The sequence below is a fragment of the Opisthocomus hoazin genome, chromosome 6 (genome assembly GCF_030867145.1).
Source record: "Opisthocomus hoazin isolate bOpiHoa1 chromosome 6, bOpiHoa1.hap1, whole genome shotgun sequence".
Classification (NCBI taxonomy): Eukaryota; Metazoa; Chordata; class Aves; order Opisthocomiformes; family Opisthocomidae; genus Opisthocomus; species Opisthocomus hoazin.
This window is the reverse complement of record NC_134419.1, coordinates 25,475,352-25,498,271: the sequence shown is the minus strand read 5'-3', so window position 1 is coordinate 25,498,271 and position 22,920 is coordinate 25,475,352. Positions and strand designations below refer to the sequence as shown.

Genomic DNA, 22,920 nt, shown 5'->3' with positions numbered 1-22,920 from the left:
GGTCCCCGTGGAAGTTTTTATGTAGAAGACAAATGTAGATGCAAGGAAGAAATTTCTTCACTATGGGGGTGGTGAGGCCCTGGCACAGGTTGCCCAGAGAAGCTGTGGCTGCTCCCTCCCTGGAAGTGTTCAAGGCCAGGTTGGACGGGGCTTTGAGCAACCTGGTCTGGTGGAAGGGGTCCCTGCCCATGGCAGGGGTTTGGAACTGGATGATCTATAAGGTCACTTCCAACCCAAACCATTCTGTGATTCTATGAAAATAACAGCAAGAGATGGAGGCTTGCTTTCAGAGACTGATCTGTCACTTTTTTAGGGGGGCAGGGGACGGATGGGAATGGGGAAGGTGTCCTTTGCAAAGATCTTACCTCAATATAATGACATAACAATGTGACTGTGTTTCACAAGAAGTCTGAAATGATTATTCAGAAATACTAAAACAAAACAAAGAGTATCTTCTCAGTTTATGTTGCAAGCAAGACCAAAGACTACTGGTTTTGAAAAAGGGTTACAGAGTATTACTGGGCACTACTGTAATTCGAACCCACAGCAGTCTGTATTTCAAAATAAAGATGAGCTAAAAATGCGACTCCTTAACAAACTGAATATATAAACTTCTTTAAAAAAGGCTATATACAAGGCATCATAATTCCATGTTTATTTTTAATCACACTTTCATTATAATTACATAACTATAAATACATCTTTATTACCTCTGAGAATTATTTTTGTCATGTTTTCTAATAATGTCCATAATATTATCTCCTGTTACAAGGCTATTCTGTAATTGTTTAAGTCTCTGTTGTTCCCTTCTCTTTTGGTCATGTAGATACGGGGAATTAAGCAGCTGTGGGGGAAGAATGGTGCCTGTTGGTTTTACTCTCTTCACAACATCCCAAAAGAGCTTCTTGCTGTTGTTGTTGATAAAAGTAATTGCAGTTCCACTGTGACCCAACCTCCCTGCTCTTCCAACCTGAAGAAGCAAAACCTAATGTTATCAATATTAAATGGACGTCCTTCAAATATCCTTAAAGTTTATTATCTGTTACATAACAGTGACTAACCTAAGTGACAACGCCAAATCTCTTTGTCTCATCCTCTAAGCACAAAGTTTTAATAAACTTCCCGAATTCAGGATATGCAGATCTCAAGCTTAAGCTTAAATGCATCTAAAATTACGACTTAAAATTAATTACATAATCTTTATGTTTACATTTAAATTTAAATTTCCATAGGCGGATGTCATATTTCAGTATAACTTTTCAAATAATGCTTTAGCAATTTATTTATTTACCTGGTGTACATATTCATCCATACTTGAAGGCATATCAAAATTTACTACCAGTTTTACATTGACAAGGTCAAGCCCTCGTCCAAGGACTCCAGTACTTACTATAACTTCATACTTCTCTTGAAGTAATCCCTGGCAAAAGAAGAATAAACAAAAATTAATTATTTTTTCCTTAATTATATTTTGAACCTTTCCAAGCATAGGCTAGGGTTACACAGTATAAGCACACACCTAGTGGGATTATTCTGTTGCAGAAGAAAGAATACTCCCCGTATTATTGATTTAAATAGGAATATAATTCACAGAGCTAATTAAAGACAGATCAAATCGCAATTTTAATTAAAAAAAGTCAAAGTTAAATGCTTACTTAAATTCCCATTTCAAAGCAAATAACCTAGGAAATAATCTTCAGTATTTATCTGTTTTAAAAACAGCATTATTATCTACAGTTCTGCTTGGTCCCATTCGTCTCCTCTCTCCCAGCAACACTTCAGCTTTTACTGCAGAAAAGCAGTAAATTATGACTTAACTCAGTCAAATGATGCCACCTTTGAAAAAAACCTGGCCATTTTAAATCTATCAAAACCCCCATAACATTAGGAGGCACAAACCTGTAATATGTCTGTTCTTTCCACCTGAGACTTTTCAGAATGCATAGCTGTACACTGCAATCCTGTAATCTTATGAACTGCATCACTCAACAGATCTGCTCCTAGCTTACAGTCCACAAACACCAATACTGGGGGCTTGAAGAGTTTCTTATCCTATAAAATTAAACAGTTTATGTCAGAAGGTATTACAACAGTTTGCTGCTCATCACCAGCAACTTGGATTCAATTTCTTCTGCTCATTATCTCTAGTATTAACAACACTTTCAGATGAATAAATGTTCTTAGACTGTAGATAAGAAGCAATAGGATACCAGCCATGAAACCATACCAATCTGTACATCATAAACATATAATGATTTGTAGACTCAAAACCCAAGTTTATATCAATACATGCATTTTTTTTGTAAGTGAGAAGCTTTCTTTTATGTTTCTTGAAATGTTCATAATAATTCTGAATTTCTTTAAGTTCTGAGGTTCAGTTAAAGATTCTTATCTACTCTTTGGATAACCTCAGCCAAGACTCAAAAATTCCCCCCCCCCAAGTACTCATAAAAGATATATATTATTATTCATACAAAGAAAATTCAAGAAATTATTAAATTAGCTTTCTCACTGGTTTCCTAAATGACTTTTAAAATGACAAACCACTCCCAGACCACAAAGCAGCTATGACAGTGTAAGAAAGTCCTGTTCTTCTACCACTCACAGATAACCAGTACAAACCTTTGGGATGCCATACTGCAAATCACAAAAAAATTCTCAAAATTCTAATTTTTGGCTTGGATCCCAGCACAGGAATCTAGCTTGCTGCTGTACAGAAGGAGGTGTGAGCAAAAGGGGTGGAGTGATCCCTGAAACTGACATTAAAGCTCATACATCGCAGAACTACTGAACTAGTTAGTACAGTTATATGCTTAACCTCACTCCACCTCTGCACTACCTACAGATTAGAATTAAAGATGAGAATCTGACAGAGATGTGCAAAGACATGAATAATTTTATAAGTTGTTCTTATATGAGAAAAATATTACACTTACATTTAGTATTTCAAACAGCTTTTTCTTTTTAGATGGTTCTTCTACCCACAAGATAATCTGGCGAACATTGGAACATGGCAGATTCTTTTCTCCAATTGTTATTCTCACAAAATTGTGCAGAAGCTGATTTGCTAAGTGTTCAATGCCCACCGGAATCGTGGCTGACACCAGAATGGTTTGATGATCATGAGGGACGTCTTCCAAAATATCCAACACTTGCTGCTGGAAACCCATTTTTAACATGGTATCCACCTAAGTGAAAAATATTAGATTTGTACCAGATTTTTCCATAAACAGCAGAACCCTGAACCTGAACTGACAGAAGAACCATAGTGTGTATGACTTGTATGTAATAATCCAAATGCAGGAGTACTTTCAGTCAGAAGAAAAGCCAAGTGAGAAAATGTCAAACAAATGGTTCACGCTAGTCTAGCAGTATTACCCTGTCAGGTATCTTAAGTCTTTTATAGCCAATAGAACATGCATTATTCAAACACATTTCAAATTGCATTAAAAAAGATTTTTTTCTCTTAAAACAATGTATTTTATCTTTATAATGAACACTCTGATGTTTAACCAGTTTGACTAGGTACCCACACTGGCTCTTCAAGGACCTCTGCATATGCAGTACGGCCCTGATAACTAAAAACTTACTTCATCCACCACTACAACTTTTATGTCATGCAGTTGAACAGAACTTTGCTTTAAAATCTCAAGAAGTCTTCCAGGTGTTGCTATTATAACCTAACAACAGACAAAAAAACAGGAGTTAGAAATTCCGTGAAAGGACAGATGACTGTCCTAGAAAAACTGTAAAGATACAGCACACTGGTGAGAAGGGCACTAATGAGTGAAATTACTTATGTTCAAATAAGTCTTAAAACTTTTATAGAGAACATAATAAATTATGAAGCCTCAAAAGGAAACTGACCTTTTAGAACTCTAATGGAAGTGTCTAAATACAAGCAAGGTAATCTGCATTAAAAAAGAACTATTTTTGCTGTAAATTACAACTCCTTGCCTAATAAAATGGCCTATTTCAGTCTTTGAAAGCAGCAATATCAATGCATGAAACTTTTCCAAAACCAAAACAGCTATTCTATTTTTAATCAGAAGTCAAAACATTTTTTTTTTTTTTTAAAGTATTACTGTAAAATTTTCAAGAGCTATCAATTATTTCAGTACTTTAGACTTAGGAAAAACACATCTTTGTCAACAGTAACATTTTTCTTTTCTGTGAATGTCACGAAAACACAACTCTCCACAGGATCTTTCCATACTATAGTCCTTACCTTAACACTTTGCTTGAGACGGTGAAGCTGTGGTGGCAGTGGTAAACCTCCTACCAGGAGAACTGTTCTCATGTTTGGTAAACCAGCCATCAGCTCTTTAGCTTGTCTCTCTATCTGAATTGCTAACTCCCTTGTTGGTGCCAAAATAAGGGCAGATGGAGTTTCTGTCTAGAAAGAGGGGGAGAAATCTGTTGAACATGGAATTGCTTTATTATTTAGATAAAAGCTTTCAAGATTAAATCTCCCAAAACTAAAATATAAAGTACATAGTGCAGCTACTGTGGATACAATTAGACTGCTAATACCCTTTCTATCCGGAGGCAGAAGGTAGAAAGAGATTATAGCTGTAACAATGCAGGCCAAGGAAGTCTATCTCTCAGTTACTCAAATTTTGAAAACAAAAAACTAATGCATGTGTAAGTACACTGTTAGAAGAGCTTCCTGACAAAGAAAAAAGACCCAGAAAGTAGGGGTCATTTGTAAAGATTGCTTTTTTCTGTTTTAGTTATTGCACTGCATCTGTAAAAGAAATTCAGAACAAATTGCAAATGAACTCAAAACAAAGGATGCTAGTTGAATCTAGAGATCATAAAATAAAGGTTTTAGAAGTCTTGATACTACAGGAACAGACGACTTCCCTTTACTGTCTTGCACACCACTATGTAAAAACATTAAGTATTAGCCAGAGAAGGTAAGAAGTAATAGGAACTTTATACAGCAAAAACATACATCTCTGAAACTAAAAACAAAATCAGTAACCCCTCCGATCAAATATTAGTCAGCCAGGTAGAGATGAATCATTAAAGTGTTAAAGTGGTTGGTTTTTTTGTTCCTTATAGAAGGATCTTCAACCAAATTACCACCTCACTGATACTTCTGCAACCCAGAAAACAGAAAATTATAGGTAGTAATTCCTCTCGGATTAATACAGATTCCTAACTCTAGTTAACACATACTAACAAAGTAAGAACATAACGTAAAATTGGGGGGAGGGGGAGAAGCAGGGCAGAAAGGGCAGAATAATGGTCTACCTCCAAGACACATTATTTCAGTAATACCGATCGCCTCTTCAGCAAATTGTAGAATTGTAGAATGGTTTGGGTTGGAAGGGACCTTACATATCATCATTCCAAGGCCCCGCCATGGTCAGGGGCACCTTCCACTAGACCAGGTTGCTTGAAACCCCATTCAACTTGGCCTTGAACCCTTCCAGGGAGGGGGCAAATAAACAAAGCTTATGATACTACAATCATGAATTCACGTAATAGTTTTCTGGATTGTCTGTGTTTGTTTCTGGTCTTCAGCTGGAATATTTACAAGTGACCTACAGCAGCAGGTTGTCCCTTTCCCACTGCATCATCAAAGGAACTATGTAGTTAAATACTTGTGTCAAGAAAGGGTTTTTGAGTTGTTTTCACCTGGGCAACAGTGTTCAACTGAACAACTTACCAGCACAATAGAAAGGTATCTACATAGTTGTGGAGAAGCCAGGAACTGTCAAATATCTCATAACCAGATTACCCTATGCTCTTAACATCTCATCTCTATTTTACACTAAAAATGAAAATAATTGTAAAAAAGAAAATAAAATTATTTCTTGACATATACATTAACTTGTAAAGTACCTTGAAGATGAAGAATGAGAAAGATCATGGAAAGAAATTACGTATTATTCCCTGAGGTTCCGATTTTGTACATGTTATTATAAGCATATAACTGTCTTGCAGACTTTAATGATAAGCAGAGAGAGGAGGTGTAGTCTGTTGAACTCAGCATTAACAGAGTGTATTACTGAAGTGCAATAATCCTGTTCTTAAATACTCCTATATAATGCTTCCATTCTTAAAACTAATGCTATAGTACTGTAAAGATTAAAAGAGTTACTTAAATAATCTTTAAAATATTCATTTGAAAAAAATGTGTATACACACACATGTATATATATATATATATATAAAGGCATATAAACAGTCCAAAACATCAACCAGAATCAGGTCCAGAATTTTCAAATATATTCTTATTCACCTCTTTTTGATTAAAACCACTGAAGCAAAATGCAATACTGAACCACACACAAGGTACAGAATACCATTTGCCATTATTTCTCCTCATACATTCATGTCCTTACATAGCAAAAGTTTTCTTAATTGCTTTTTCCCACAGTATCAAAGGGGAGATTGTATAACTAGAGGATTTCAGGAATTATATAACCCCAAATTCCTGAAGTTATTTGCTGGTCAGCTGAACATATTCCAGCAGAAATTACTCTGTGAAATTATGCAAATGTCAAAAAATTCTCTTTCAGCCATCTAATATATCAAGATATAGGAACAACTACTTGCAGAGTGCCTGGAATTATTCTTTCTATTTTAAGGCATTTAGAAAGTTTACCGCAGAATTTAGTCACCTTTCTTAAACAAGGAGAAATTGTATACCAGATAATATTAATAGAGTTGCTTTATATCCTGACCAAAGTGAAAAAACATTCAAACTCATTAATCAACACCTCGCGCCCTCCAAGAACCAATGCTCCACCAATCAAAAATAAATCACTGAATGTCAATAAAAAACACTGCAATTACATTCTCAGTTACACTGGGAATCCAGGAAACAAAGCTGCAAACCACTTTCGCTGAACACACAGAGTTTCATTACCTCTTTCAAAACCTTCATAATAACAGGCAGTAGGAAGGCTGCTGTTTTTCCAGAGCCCGTGTCTGCGCTAGCCACAATATCCCTCCCTAATAGTCCAACAGGGATCATTTGCATTTGGATGGGAGTTGGGACTTCATAGCCAGAATTCTTTAAATTACAGTTTAAAGTTTCAGGAAAACCACAGTGTTCAAACTCTACAATAGGTCTTGGAACTTGCTGGCCCTGGACAGCAATACCTAACTGCAGTTTAAGGTTCTCAATCTGCTCATCTCGCAAACCTAAAATAAAGGAATGATCTTTGTAGAAATAAGGTGTATTAGGCAGGTGAGTTTCTGCTTGAGATTCTGCTTTTGTGAGTTGATCGGATTTTAGCTTTTTTTCCTTTTCTTGAGATAGTAGAAGGTGTCTGGCTTTACATTCCAAGCTACAAACATCTTCATCTGTTTTATCACAGATATACTCTCCGTAGCGACCACACACAACACATACAGGTTCTCCAGGTTCTGCCCAACGCTGGGATTTGCTGAAGGATTTTATGGGTTCTTCTGTTGAGCTACCTTCATCAGTATTTCGGTTGTCCTTTCCCAAAGTTGTATCGGCAACATCAAGACTTCCAGCTACACATTCTGTGCATTCTTGTACAACTTCATTCAAATTGCATCTTGAAGCAGAAGTTTCTGTTCTAACTGACTTACACTCTTGGAACTCAGTGGTCTCCTCTGGCAAAGATCCTCCAGAAGACAATTTATTTTTCTTAGCTGTACAACTTTTGTCGTCATCAGCAGGCCTCTTGACTTTAACAGATCTTGGTAAAAACATGCTTCAGTACACTGGAAAGAAAATCATTACAGTTGTTAGAAATCGCTACTATTGAGAAAGGTACATTTTACTGTTACCACAAAAAAAAATGAAGTCTAGGAAATATAGCTGCAAATCTAGAAATCAATGTTGAACCCCTGAAAATATGTAGAAACTGCCTTGTTTATAAATGACCTTGGTCTTAACAGTGTTAATGCAATGTAAAGTAATACTTCAAAGTAACAGTGTAAGCATGGAACAATACAGGGACATCCAGCTACAGTTAGTTTTCAGTATTAGATGTTTGCAGTTGAATAAAAACTTTGATTTTCACCCTCTGTCAGGAAATTTATCCATTTTGAGAGTCAGTCATATTTAAACCTCTGAAGAGTTTGGTTGTCTCTAATATGAGATATCGAAGCAAAACATGCACTCCTCAAAGCTATGGAAAAACCACAAGGAAACAAAATCATCAGTTTTGAAAAGGATGTGAAATTTAGTGCACGACCCACCCAAGACCACTCCTTTGGCTGTCCTTCCCAAAGTACACCCAAATTTAGAAAGCCTTGAAGTTTTGAGGTCTGTTTGGAATCCAGCTCTGTGTGTTCAGGGTGTAAAAGAAAGCAAAGACCTGCATGAGCGATTTTCCAAGTCTGTACTGTAATACAAGAAAGCCGAATTAAGCGTCCATGAATAACCGTAACTTTTATATTGTGAAGCTTTCAGTAGCTGGCTCTGTATGAAGGTGCCAGATGCTCTCACCAGCCGTTTGGTAGGGTGCAATCGGTAAACGAAGTACACAAAATACCGTCATTTTATTCTGAATCAATGGTACCGTGCACACTAGTCACCGTCAACTTCCTTTTACACCAGCTTTCTCAAAACACACGCCGCTAGCTGTGTCCACAGCCACCTCTTCTCCTGCGCACCTCGGCGCAACCGAGCGCGCCGCAGCGCCGGCGGGCAGAGCCCAGGCGCCGGGCGGAGGCTGCTGCCCCTCGCTGGGGGTCAGAAGCCAGACCTCACCGCTTAACTCCCCGCAGGAAACCTCTCCGAACTCCAAAACTGCCCCGGAGAGCGAGCAGGCCGCGCTCAGGAAGAGCGCCGGGCTGACGAAAATGGCTATACCCCTGCGGGGCTCCTCGGGAGGGCCCCGTCCTGCCGCCAGCGCTGAGCCCGCTGCGCAGTCCCCCGCCCGCGGGCTCCCGGGCAGCCCCGCACCCTCTCCCCCCGCCTGCTCCAGCCCTGCTGGCCGGCAACAGCCGCCCACCCCACGGGCAGACGGCGCAGATCTCCCTCCATCCGCCAGACTCCCCCACCACCCCGCTGCGAGGAGGAGCGCGGCACCCCGCCTCTTCCCCGCCGGAGTAGGGACGCCGCCTCACGTACCGCTACCGGCAGGCCGCCGGCCCCGCCGCCCCCTCTGCTCACAAAATGGCGGCGGCCACACGCAGAGAGCGGCCGCCGCTCCGCCGCCGGAGAGCGCCGGGAGGGCGCGCCAGGACGGGGCGGGGGCTGCCGGCCGCGCGGGGAGGAGCGGCGGGGCGCGGCGCGGCGCAGTCGGGCCTCACCGGCGGAGCGGGCGGCGAGGCTCGGCGGCCGCCACAGCCTCACAGGGCGAGAGACACGGGGCGGGCGGCTCCCCGCTCCGGGGCGCGCCAGGCCCGCGGCGGCCGGGCCCGCGTCCTCGGCCTGGGAGGGGACGCGCGCGTCGCTGGGTTCGGGGCGGGGGATCGTTATCACTGCCCGCGGTGGAGCCTGACGCGTGCACGCGCCTTCCCCAGCCCAACACTTGGAAGGGCATCACGGGAGTGCTGCGCCGATACCGCGAACTGAGCACGCTGTTTTTTATTTTCATTATTTTGAAATTATTTTGAAATGGTGGCCACTGCCACCGCAAACCAGGCTCATAGCAAGGACCAAGGCTTGGACGCATGAGCACGGAGAAGGCTGACCGTTGCAGCTGCTTGGCCACTGCGACTCCCTTTCTTTCCAAGGACTCATGTCCCAGGAGCAGGTGAGTCAACCTGTCCCAGATGTTCCCTTGCACCACCCAGACCCTGACGTGGTGTCACTGCAGCTGCACCATTTGCAGGAGGTCCAGATTTGCAGCACAAGCAGGAAGACCAGAGTATTCCCAAAGTACACGCTGTGACCATAAATGATTTGCTACATGGGAACAATACCTTGCTGGGACCTATCTGGGCTGATGTACTCCCAGGCACCCCAAATCAGATTGTACCGTACCTCCCTCCTCCTCCCACATTGCACCCATTAGGCTGAAAGCATCCACACTGATGGGGAGTTCCATTTTCTTTCTGGCTTGTTACTTTTGTTGATGACCACCACCACCGCCAGTTCCTGCTGAAAGAGAGGATCCATAAATACTAGCAGCCCCTTTGGAAATGCAGCTTAATGACAGTCCAGAGGAACACTCAGAGGAGCCAGTGGGAACAGGGTTACAACAGACAGACAGAAAGCTGGGGGCCTTCGAGCAGCGGGCTGCAGCATTCTGTAACATTCAGTCCAGCCACAGTTGAAACATGGTCTATCCTAAAATATGCTGGATTTCTCTGTAGTGTATTACCACAGCAGCAATACAAAGTTAGCGCAAATAGATGGCTTTGGTCTGTGTGGGATTTTTAATTAACTGGTACAAGTGGAAGAGACTATTGAGCTTCTGGAAAGATTAAGTGGGCATTTCTAGATCTGAAAAACTGTCAGGCGCCTCTCACCCACGTTCCATACACTCCTCATTCTCTGTGAAAATCCCCACCTTTCTCTGATTTGGCCTCTGTCATTCCTATTTGTCTGCACTGACTTTCTTTTCTTCATTTCCCTCCCAGAGAGTTTCTAATACAGATTAATTTCCTTTTCTTAGTTCCATTTTTACAACGTCATTTCCTGAAATTCAAAACATTATTTGCTAAATAAAGACCAGTATTTCAGCAATATTCAATAAGATACGAGATGCTTCATACTCTATGTATAAAGTCTGTATACCAAAATGCAAACATTCTATATGTATCAGCTTTTCTATTTTTTGCTAACAGTAGGTTTATGTCACAGAAATATTAATGTAATGGAACCAACTGAATTTAAAGAAAATTAAAGTACATTTTTATAACGGTAAGAACACTTGTTTTCTTGAAAGCTACCATTCTGCCCTCACCTGACATGAGAGAAGAGTTTGCACACTTTGATTACACAGACATATTCAAGCCCTCAAGATTAAGTGATACTGACTATACTGTAATACAGCTACTTGGCATTTTTGTTCATAGTACATATTCCTGCTGTTCTGAGCTGCAAAATGCAGAAGTCTAGCATATGCATTTCTGTGGAAGGAATAACGTTGTCAGTGGGTGTATTCTGTGATTCACTTACGGATGCATGACTTTCAGTTTTTGCTTTACCTTGTATTTGTTTCATGAGAACACTATTTTGTTAGTAATGAACGCTTTCGAATTAGGTACTGATTTTTTTCTTTATAATCACTTTGAAGATACATGTATTATGTTGCATTTTATAAGATCATTATTATATAAGTAATTATTATAAATGCAGCACAAATTGTTATTATTTGGATAATAACAAATAGTTATTATCCAAACAGGCTGTTTATAATACACACTCATAGCTTTCTTTTCTTTGCACATAATGGTCTTTGAGATGAACTCAGACTTCACCACAGCAGTAAAGATAAAAAGAAGTCACATAAATTATTCAAGCTGGTTAAAGACTAAAAGAAACCAAGTACAAACAGTCTGCAGGATTATGTTATTAATAAAACCCAGCAGTCTCCCCCTCTCTCATTACATCATCAGTTATCTATGAATCCTTGAAGAGTTGTTCAATAAGGACAACTGTTAATACCTGATCAAAAACTTCTACCGGAAAAGGCTGACATCCCTGTGATTATGGGAAATGTCACCAATGCAGAAAACTCAACTTTCCAAAAGCTGTTAAAAGGTTCCTCTCCAAAAGTTTTAAGGACACTAAAAAAATGCAGGGTAGTAGGAAATGGTCTTGCATGGATGTACCGTTGATTAGAATACAGGAAAGAAAGATTAGGGACTCACTAATAAGGGGTCCCACAGTGGAGGGAGGGATATCAGGGAATTCTGCAAAACTTGGTACTGTTTTGCAGATTGATATGGCAACCTAAAGACCAAGAAAGTAAGAAAGTTTGCTGGCAATGGTATCTCAGATACTTCACACAAGGGCCAACAGAAGAGCTTTACAAGAGCCTTAGAAGATCTAGTTATGATGACAGATAAAATTCAGAAAATGCAAACCTAGGTACACAGACGGATATCCTGACGTTGAATACAGAATGACAGGCTCTGAATTGGCCATTACTATTCAGAAGCAAGATCTGAGGATAAAGAGGAGTAACTTTTGTTAAAGTATCAGTTCAGTGTGTAACAGCAGTCAGAAAAAACAAAGCTATATAGTAAGAAAAGCTAGGAAAGGTAGAGAGAACACTACTGTATATGCTGACAGTTCACCTATATGAATGCTCCTTGTAACTGAGGTTTCCCCATCACTCACTCCCTCCCTCTCTCTGAGAAAGGCTACAGTAGATCTTGAAATTCAGTTTTAGAAAAGGACTCTATGGATATTCAGAGGCATGAAAGGGCTTTCATGCAAGACACAACTACATGAAGTCGTCAGTCTGAAAAAAAGATGACTGAGGAACAGATACAGTACATCTACTGTACCTTGAGTGGCTCATAAAGGCTGGACAGCTATTGATAGTTCATTCTTTCTTCCAATAAAAACTGTAATATGAAATTGCAATATGCTTTATAGTAAGTACTCACAACTGAAAAGGAACGCAAGCTTCCCCAGAACGTAGTATGTCATTCTTTATTTACATAGAGAAGTTCATCAGGATAGATGTACCAAAAACTCTTCTAGAACAGATATTGTACTTTGTGAGCTCACTAAATAAATACTTTTTTTCCTGGAATAAAGCATAAACATTCTAGTCTAGTCACTTTCCTAAGCTTTTTTAGAATGCTGAAATATGTAAGAACAATAGATAGCCTTGGTGAATTGAATTCCCATCCTCTCAGCTCTTGATGCTGCTAAATCAGATCTGAGGCAAATGACATTTTTGAGTTTTTGTACCTTGTATTTTGTACCTTGAGAATTCACCAGATCATACAAAATGTCCCCAGACAAGATGCTCTTGGGTATCCTACAAGCGTTTTGTCTTGGTATTTTTCCTTCTAAAAACTAGTTAATTCAAGCACTGGCTGAATAAAGTTGGGTTTAAGACCTGTTAGAAAACCACGAACAGAAAAACCATGAACAGGACAGTCATTTCTGAGCATTCTGGATAATTTAACTGGGGATGTCATCATGGAAAATCTTCAAGTTTCCAGGTCATGTAAAAGAAAACAAAAGTAGCATCTGTATTTTGTGTAGTCACATTGTTATTTAATTTAGTTGGTAAAACACAGAGAATTTACAATTTTCTCATCTTGTCTATGCTGTGTGTGTTCTAATACAATAGCTGCCTAGGAAAGTATCATGTATTGTTACTAGAAACCCCTGTTCAAATACAGTCCTTATATAATAAATACACTTCTTCAGAGTAACTTCTAAAATAAATACTAGGAGCTACAGAAATATAACACTGCATACAAACCCACATGTACAAAAGGACTAATACATAGTATTAGTATTTACAATAGTAAATAGATTTACTACATAGATGTACAGCATCAAATTATTTCAACATTTCATTTATGCAAATTTCTGTTAGAATAACAAAGACAGTAACTATTGATGAAGAGTCAGAATAAACAATGAAAACAATAGTTCAAACACAAATTATTAAGTATCCCACTTTTTGGTCTATTTTAAATTGTATCAAGAAAATTTTTCCATATTCACTCACGGTTTCTATATTGAACATACAGAAAGCAAACGTGGCATCTTGGATTCCTGCCCTCAATTTAAAAATACGCTTTGCCCTATAAAATCTCATAGCCATTTTTTAGAAGCATGAACCCACCTTTCCCAGCACTTGCAAATAATGAATAATTCAGTAAAATAAGACTGAAGTAAAGAAGGAGACTGAAATCCCTCTACTCACAGGCACACCAAAATCATAGGAAACAGGCATTCTGCATACTAATTCAGAGACATTATCACAAGCACTTCAAACAGCTGTGACTCTAGCATACACCTTGGCTCTCCACAGTGATACCTCCCAGCATGACCCAGTTATTTAAAGCCTGTACCAGCACACAACCTGTAGGCACCTCCCCATGATTCTGGTAAGCAGTGTTCTCAAATTCCACACAGTGATTTGATTAGTAGATAAATACATCCCAAAGGGTAAGTGTCCAAAACATTTTTATACAGTGCATTTTAAGTTTTCTTTGTAGCCAAAATATCCTCACGTGATGTCTGAATTTTCGACTTAGACTGAGCTCCCAGTGTATGCAAAACTACTGAGAATGGACTCAAATTAAGAGTCCAAACAGCACATAATGCGTCACTCCCTCAAGTGGCAAGCGTCAGTACTGACAAACGTGAAAACTAAAATGTACCTCAAAAGAATGTGTCTCATGAAGCGGAATAGTTTTGTTTTTTCTTTATGTTATTAATTAAATATCTCAATATGTATCCTATATCATTATTCTAAACTAAAAAATGAAGAGCATGAAGTTTATGAAGGTATCACTTCGAGAATAAAAATGATTCCTTTTTTTTGTGTGTGTGCCATGATATGCATAATTTGAGTCAAGAAAACAAGCTACTGCTTGGTTGAAAGGGAGGGGGAATGTGTTTCCACTCAGAAGACATGGAAGTCAAAGCATGTTTACTTGGGGACTGGCACTTGCGTCTGCTCCACCTGGTGCTAGGAAACTAAATATTTTTCTGTTCCTTTAACATTTTGGCATTTTGAAACCACTCAGCAGATTTGTAGGTAGGTAGTCAACAGCAGCTCTAACCCAAAGCATACTTAATGAATAGTTCTTTGACTGAAGGAATCAGTGAGTCAATGACTCCACTGGTTTCTGAATTACAGCTTTAAAGGAACCACACAGGAAAAATCCAGATAGTCTAAAAACAAATAATGGTGGCTAACCATTAACTAGTCAAGTCTGCTAACAGTCATGCAAAATGTCTTGATTTAGTACAGATATTGCATGCAGTATACTTATTCTGAGGCCTAGTTTTTCTAATTTTGCTTAATCGAAACAGGCCACAAGCTTTTTGAAAGTAATCAATCGCTGAAAGAATTCTTGCACTTCTTGCACTATAGTTTTCAGGCCTACTGAGCGCTCCCTTTGTTTGAAGAGCCACATTCTAAGGAAATACTGGTTGATATGAGTCTCTCTAGCAATCTATGGCAAAATTGGAATTTAAAAAAAATCTGATTAAATCAGAATTCTCAGAGTATATGACTGAGTTTTGGGGTTTTTTTGTGTTTTATTGGTTTTTTAAAAAAAAAAAAAAAAGCAAACAGCAGTCCTGCCTTGAAGCTACAGCATTAAATAGCATTAGTCCGTAGGGAAATAACTGTGCAGGACAAATCACGCAAAAATTATAATTAACGTATGTGATTATATGGTCAAACACTGCATATAACATTTACTTCCGAGAATTGAGGGACTTTCTGATTTAATATCACTATAGCCTTAGCACAATGGCAGAAACTACAGCGAATATAATTACCAACTTCTGTGTACAAGATACAGAGTAGCTTTTTCCAATTAAAAGGAGTGATTTTAGGATATGAGAATTATTTAAACTAACTTAAAAATCTCTGTTAGGTCTCTGAGAATTATAGAACAAGGAGTCAATCAAAAGATTGCAAAGACAATTACAAATTTCCAGGGACTTCAGTAACGACTAAACCGGAACGCAGATTCTTAGAGAATTCAGGTAAAAATTAACAAGATTAAATAAATCTTGAAATACAACTTAATCAGTGGTGCAGAATTCCGAATTAAAAATTCTCTCTTTTCATGTTAATCTATTTTTCTTTCTGAGAGGATACAACACATTATATTTGAAAGCTGCTTACCAGTTTGCCATTTAGATTTGTGTTCCAATTAATAAAGCTGTTTGGAGGTGTATGAGATTGGCATCTATTCTAATAACAAGATAACACTCCCACAACACGCACTTACTGAAATTAAAGCCTCCCCTCCCCCCTCCCCCCCCGATTCCCAAAGAAAAGGATGGGAGAGGAAGAAAAGAAAATCCACAGGAGACGAGAAATCATTCAGTTTCAGCTCGCCAGATGATCTGTGTTCAATGTGTATGGCCAGCTCCCCCCTCAATAAGCTCTTTCCAGTCATACCACTTCTTAAGAGACGAAGACCTTTCTAATCAATGAGCAAGTATGATAAACGTAACAGTCTGCTCTGGTACATTGGATTTGTATTGCAGGAGACAGGTAGAAGAAGCATAGTTATAATCCGTTAATGTGACAGACTGAAAGAAAATTTTACATCATAAGCCTTTTGAGTAAACGGATAATAAATTTCCCTTTCCAACTCTAAAGGTCGTACCAGCATTGCTAGTTTTGAGACCAGAAACCACTGTACTAAGAATGGTCTGGAAGACATGCAAGAGAGCTGCTAGAAACTAGTCTTTTCACCAATCGTCTTGGTAAAATCTGTGCAAATATTAATAATTGGGTTTAACCTTCATACTTCCCTACATTACATTTGGTTCCTATTCTGACTCTGCATGAAGTCTTAAATTGGCCTAGTTGAATCCCTCACACAAAAACTATTAAAAGACATGGAAAGGCTGTAACTGCAACTACAAAAAGCCATCTCACTGCTACCAGATCAGAAGCAAAACTCAGGATGTCCCCACTACAGAGTGCCTGCCAGCTGTGACTATTGCCTTTGGAAGCCATTGGCAGCTGTTACAAAACAGAGGATCCTTCCAGCGCCTGTACTTTCTGCTGGCAGTGGCCTTGGTGGCTACGCAGCTCCAGGATTCAGGTCTCAAAAGCTTCCTTTATGCCAGCCTTCACCACCGCTCTAAGTGACTGTTACTGTTGGGCTCTAGCCTACAGATTTTTAAATTTCTTAAATGCCACTTTTTCTGTACAGAGTATTCAATGTAGTCTTAATAGTTTGATTAAAAAAATACACCTTGTGGATATTTTTTTCCACTGACTCTTACTGTAGGTCTCCAATATTAATTTTACAATCCTGTGGCATACTTGGCATTAATTTCACTAGCACAGATCTTTGTCATATGCTACAAAAGACATTATACATGACAGCTAAGCAGAACAGAGGATAAAAGCGTTGTGACTTAGCTTACCAAAAAAAGTTACACCTTCAGCTAAAATCCTTTCCAAAAGGATTGTAATGCAATGTAAATACTTGGACACCAAGTAGGCCGTTTGTCCATGACTTTTTTAACAGAAAAGTATACCAGATGGCTTTAATTTCAAAACACAAACCGTGTTTTATTTTGTTTTCTCTTCAAAATACGCACACCGATTTCACTCTGTTCCTTCTTCCCTATTTACTTCTCACGCATAGAAAAGAATGAGTGAAAAGATTTTAAACATTTGCTACAGTTAATGGTCATTTTCTTTTTCATCATTTCCTTTTTATAAACTCCCAAAACCATAAACCCGGGAAGCTAGAAAAGCATGGCTAAACTCTGCTTGCTACCAGTACCTCTCTAGGAAATAACATATAGCCATTTGCAAGAGCCCAAAGTTTTTTCTGTCACCTGGGAGGCCACGCTTCTCATTAGCTCTAGAAAATAACGCAGTGGTAAAGAAGCAATCTGAATCTGGTCTTAGCATGACTGTATTTCTGTCCCATTAGTCATAATACACAACACAGTGTTTATGCTGGCTGCACTAGTATGGGCAACACCTAACTCAGGATAAACCCTATCAACAGAAAGCTACCACGCTGAAACTTGAACTGGAAAATGATTATGTACTGGACAAATGGTTTGCATCACATGGTACTGTTAACCTCAGAAATGATTCACTGTGTCATTTAACTATGATTTCAAGTACTGTTCTACCCCTTTTAGAAAATAATTTTCTAAACATTTATATGTAAAAATGAACTAAAGTAGCCTCCTAAGTGGTAGAACTTTTTTCTAAAAATGTACTGCAATGTAGCTAAACATGCCATGATCAAGTCATTACTGAACCAATACACTACTCAAATTTTAAGGCTTTAAAACATCTATGTAAACTGTAAGTGAAAACATACCTTAAAATTCCAGTAGTTCCATTCGCAAATTATTTTTTTTTGCTTCATCGATGAAAAGAATTAGCATTAATCTCATCATATATTTAAACTACATTCATCCTTGCAGTTGGATATTCACTCATGAGAAAGATGAACTGCCCACCCAGGCAAATGCTACTGTATACATAAATGTGTAAGTGTCATTCTTCTGAGACAATAAAGCACAGACTAAAGAATGACAAAGTAACAGGACTGAATAGCAGATCTAAGCATTATTTATACCTATCTTCTCGCATAAAGTCCCTAGTCTGTGAGGGAGTAAAAAGCTTTAGGCCATATCCAAATCTAGGAACACCAAAGTCCCATGGATCAGTCAAGACAGATGAGGTAAATGAGGAGGGGACCAAGTCTCTGTACATCCAAAACCGACCTTACCCTAAGCCGTAACAGTCCACCTCTGAATACTTACCATGTCAAAGCTTGGCTCTACTTACAGGTTTCTCACGTAGCTCTCTTATTTATATTCTTCTGAGAAACCCAGTTCAGGCAAAATGACTGAGCTCTTAGTTCCGTTCCAGCTAAATCAGCCCTTGCTGGTACCAGCATGTCAATTAAAAATATCCCCCCAAATCCAAACCTAAGAAGTAGAAATGACTCGTCCGAAAACAGCTTCCACTTCATCCCCTTATATAAGTCCAGCCAAAGTCCCACCTACCTAAAATTAGATGAAGACATTCTCAGGACATGGCTTGGCTCCTGCGATCAGTCAGAGAATGGTACTGTACCAGGCACTGGATATTATATGGATTTTTCTCATAAATGTTGTTCTTATCAAGATCCGTAAAGGAAGTATACTATCAAATATGAAAATATAAAACCAAAATACATTTGTCTTAAGGGACACGTATAAAACTTAGTATGTGTACTTAAGTTTTATCGCATGAAAGAAAGAATGTTTTGTTCTTTCTTTTAAGCTAGACACCAGCAAGTACTGTCAGGGTGTGATAAAGCTGAGGACTTGAAAGCAGTGAATAAGTGAAAATACCAATAAACAACAATTATATGAGACTAATGTATTCAGGATAACCAAAAGAGATAAGAATACATCACAATGTTCAAAAAACATAAATCCTTTAACTCTCTCTTGAGCTTTTGCTTCTGTGAATCACTTGCAGTATTTATCAACTAGTTGTTATGAATATTATGCAGACAAACCTCCACTTCTCATGGCATGGTGGCACTAAGTTATCTGTGGTTTAGTTGCACAGTTTAGGACGACAGACCCGCTAAAGTTAGACCAACAGATTTGTCCTTCTGAAATTCAGTTAGTTTCCTAAACTTTGCTTGCTGTGAGAACATGCAGACAACGCATTAGTTCAGCTTGATAAAGTGTAATAACTATTCAAAACAAAAGCAAGCCTCAAAAAATGAAACATACCTCTCTCTATGAATGACTGCTCCCTACACTTTTTTATTGGAAAGATTCAAAGATGCCAGTAACCTTACAGCTGGTGACTCTGTAACAACAGAGGGTAACAAGACAGAAATAATGAATGCCTCCTTGTTGAGCAGTTTTGTTTGTGCTGTTCCAAGAGAGATCTGCCAAGAACTTTCCATGCAAACCTTATTTTTCTGGGAGCTGTAACTTGGCTGCAAAAAAATCCAGCATGATAATTCCCAGTTCAAAAGAATTCAGATTACAACTTTTAAAATATATTTCCAAGTTTTGGAATAAATTAAATTTACACTAAATAAGGTAAACAATTTAGCACTTCATAGATTTTTTTTTTTTAGTTGCTTTACTGAAAAAAGAGTCTGATTAGCAAGTTTGCACCCCAGACCATTTTCTAACTGATTGGTATTAAATAAGTCTGAAGTATTGCAGTGTGAAAGGAAACTTTTGTGCTGTATGGTCAAGACTCCACTGAAGTGTATTTTGTTTTTAAGGAAGACTGCATGAAATGCATATGAAATACTCATGGGATTCTATCTGCTAAACAACTCAGTGGACTAAATCTGTGCTAATTCTTAATACAACTCAGCTGACTTGGGTATAAGGCCAGGTTGTGAAAAAATTGGCTAAGTTCAACACAGCATTCTTTCAAAACATAAGCCCAGAATTTCCACGTTAAATTATGTGGGCTTGTTTTTGTTTTGTTTTTAACCAAATGATTCAAAACTCTGAGCCGTGCAAAAGTCCAATTTCAGTGTTCACGTTTTCTTTTTTGGCACACAACCCATAAGAGACAAGGTCATTTTGTACAGTTCCTTGCCAAAGCAACACTGTTTCCTGTGGCAACTAGCAGGATATATAGAAATTAGATTTCAGGCACAACACAGACTGGAGCCCAAGCTAAGGAAGCTCTCTTTCAGGTAAGGGCCACGCGTCAAGAAGCAAGAAGGCTATGATAGTTGCCTGAGCTATGAAAAGGTGGTGGTTTAGGCTTATGCCCAAGAGGAAGAAACCTCCCAGCAATTCAGAACTAAAAGTGACAACCAAAACATACCAATAAATCATAAAATTGTTCTTAATACATCTGGTGAGATCATTTCACAGGAAACGCTGGAATGAAAAGGGGCAAAAAATACCATGAGACAAGAGTAGCTTAGAAATGTTTCTGCTCATTTTCTTGACCAACTTGGGATTTCCCCCAGGAGAATTTGCCTAGAGCACATTATCCCCCAGAATATCTCTACGTACCTTACAGTTCAAAGCAAATTAAAACTAAGTAATCCTATGAAACAACAGTTCCTCTGAGATTATTTGTAATTCAGCCAAATATGCTGGGTATATAAGGACTTTACCATTCTCAAAGAGTTTGTGTGAACTGGAAGAAGTCATGGCTCTCAGATTCTCATTCCGCTCAGCTCCAGAGCAAACTAAAGCTGCAGAGGAACAGCTCCCCTTGACATTATAAATGTAAATACTTGAAAATACAGCACTACTGCACTATACAACCTGAACAAATGAAAAATATGGCTGGCCAGACAAGAGTCAAGTAAGAACAAAGAGCTCCTTCCAGATCAGTGGAACCTGGAGCAAAAAGGCAAGGTAGTGAAAAGGCTTCTGTATTATTGACACCGTCTGCTCTGCAAGAAGCCACAAAGGTAGTCAGTGGTTACAAGAGGGTGTTGGCCCTGGAAAGCGTTACACATCTTCCCACAATGATTAAAGAGCCAGTAGAAGCACAGACACAGAGCACCTCCATGCAGATAGCTCATAATCTTCTGTTGATACACAGGAAACCTGCTCTCCAGTAGCAGCAAGGCTATTTCTGTGGGACTGGGCTCTCTTAAGTAATGAAATCAGAGCAATGTAATAATATCAAAGCTTTTATTTGTTACTGCTTGCCTAGTCTTACAATATCTAAAACTTTATCATTCTGACTCCAAACTAAAACAGTTCATCCCTTTCTTCTGCATTTCCACTGTGACATCCTGACCTCTGACTAGAACTTCTATGACCTACTACAACACAAACAGTATTTATAATTCTTATTTTTCATCTCTCTGTACTTAAGTATCCCACCTTCAGTTCATCTCTTCAAAGAAGTTAAATAGTATTCCTAATTATACCAGCACAACACCACTTAAGACCTTGGTGGTAAAAGAGAATAAAACATGGCATTGTACCCTCTAACTTGGATACACTTTCTTACTGAGCCAGTGTTTGCTTCCACGTCTCTTCTGGTGACCATGACTTGCTGCTTCTCCCACTTCTGAAAGAGCGTGCTACCAGCTGGGACAGACACTCTCAAGCACCCAGTTCCAACAGCTGCCCTGTGCATAGCGAAATGCTCAGCTGAACAAGCTGAACCTCTATCAACACAGGGTTCATTGCAGTGAAATCAGTTCTGTTACCCTAAATTCTCCAATCAGGCAATTGCTTTCTTTCTGTTGAGAATAAATAGAAAAGGAGGAAAGAGCTTGGCACGAAAGGAGCAGACTTGCCAGACCAAAGGGAAACTGGGAGGTATATAACCCAGTAAGTCCCTGCTCTCGTACACAAACTCCAGGGGTTACTTTGGTTGCTTCGTATAATGATTCCCTTGATTCAACATGGTGCCTACTAGCATATCTTCCCCAGGCTGATTCTTCCCTCATTTAAATTATCATCCTTAAGGACTGTACTGTGGCTGTTAAGACAAACCCTGGATTATGGGGGATTACGAAGTATTGTGCAGAACTGGGAGTCCCAGGCGTACTCGTCTGCCTCAGACTGCTTCCAGGGCAGTGGCCATCACAACTAGGGCTCAAACGTTCCCTGAACAGAAAGTTTTGGCCTGTTTGCCGCCTTCCTTCATCCATATTCAACTATGGCGGCTAATACAAAGAGAGGGCTCTGCTTCTGATACCCATGATGATGATGGACATTTCTATTTTTTGTGCCAACAAGTGGAACCATGACTGCTCCCTGCCCAGGTTAGACAGCCTATGCTTTAACAGAGCTGTGTACACTATATAGCAAGAATACCACATAAGGACAGGATAACCAGAGAGATGTTTAAGCCTTTTGGAGGTAATTTCTCTTTTGAGACTTTCTAAAAGAATGAAATTATCCAGGCTATTTCTTCAAAAACAAGTATTCTGCATGACACTCTTAATCCAGAAACACAATTATATACACACCTAAATTTTATTACGTCTGTAGCACCAGTGATTTGAAATGGGAACTACACATAGGAATAACCTAAATCTTAAAAAATCCTTGTTGGATTATGATATTGCTAAATCTATATATACACATTTCGTTTAAGGTAACTGTTAAAATAATTATTGCTCTTTCCATGTTTCTAACATATATTGAAATAGGGGAGTATTTATATAAAATTGTTCTACATGAGGCTTAGACATCCCATATGTTTTTGTATATTGAAAATATTTTCAAATGATCTGTAAGACATGCATCTTGTAAAGGTACTCAGAAACTATAAACAAATAAAGTTATGTCAAAAGAGAGTTAAATGCAACAGTTCTATGCACTCAGGTTGTGATGACCATACCATGCACACATAATCAAAATCT

The 22,920-nt window shown here is 38.9% G+C and overlaps 1 protein-coding gene across 8 annotated transcripts in view; it reads right to left on the bottom strand.

Moving 5' to 3' along the window:
• Nucleotides 1–643: 643 nt before the first annotated feature.
• DDX59 (DEAD-box helicase 59) overlaps nt 644–22,920 on the bottom strand; it is a 28,250-nt gene continuing 5,973 nt past the window's right edge. For 4 of the 8 annotated variants that reach the window (XM_075422301.1, XM_075422303.1, XM_075422297.1 and 1 more), the window contains exons 2-8: nt 6,884–7,713; nt 4,229–4,396; nt 3,591–3,680; nt 2,937–3,188; nt 1,900–2,052; nt 1,292–1,420; nt 644–970 (exon numbers count right to left, since the gene is read on the bottom strand). In XM_075422301.1, coding sequence (XP_075278416.1) covers nt 707–970; nt 1,292–1,420; nt 1,900–2,052; nt 2,937–3,188; nt 3,591–3,680; nt 4,229–4,396; nt 6,884–7,702 — 1,875 coding nt within the window. In that variant the 5' untranslated portion in view covers nt 7,703–7,713 and the 3' untranslated portion in view covers nt 644–706. Of the gene's footprint in view, nt 971–1,291; nt 1,421–1,899; nt 2,053–2,936; nt 3,189–3,590; nt 3,681–4,228; nt 4,397–6,883; nt 7,714–8,193; nt 8,682–8,707; nt 8,824–9,070; nt 9,201–9,252; nt 9,332–22,920 lie in introns of those variants that run through there. The other 4 variants (XM_075422299.1, XM_075422296.1, XM_075422300.1 and 1 more) reach the window with 4 other exon arrangements.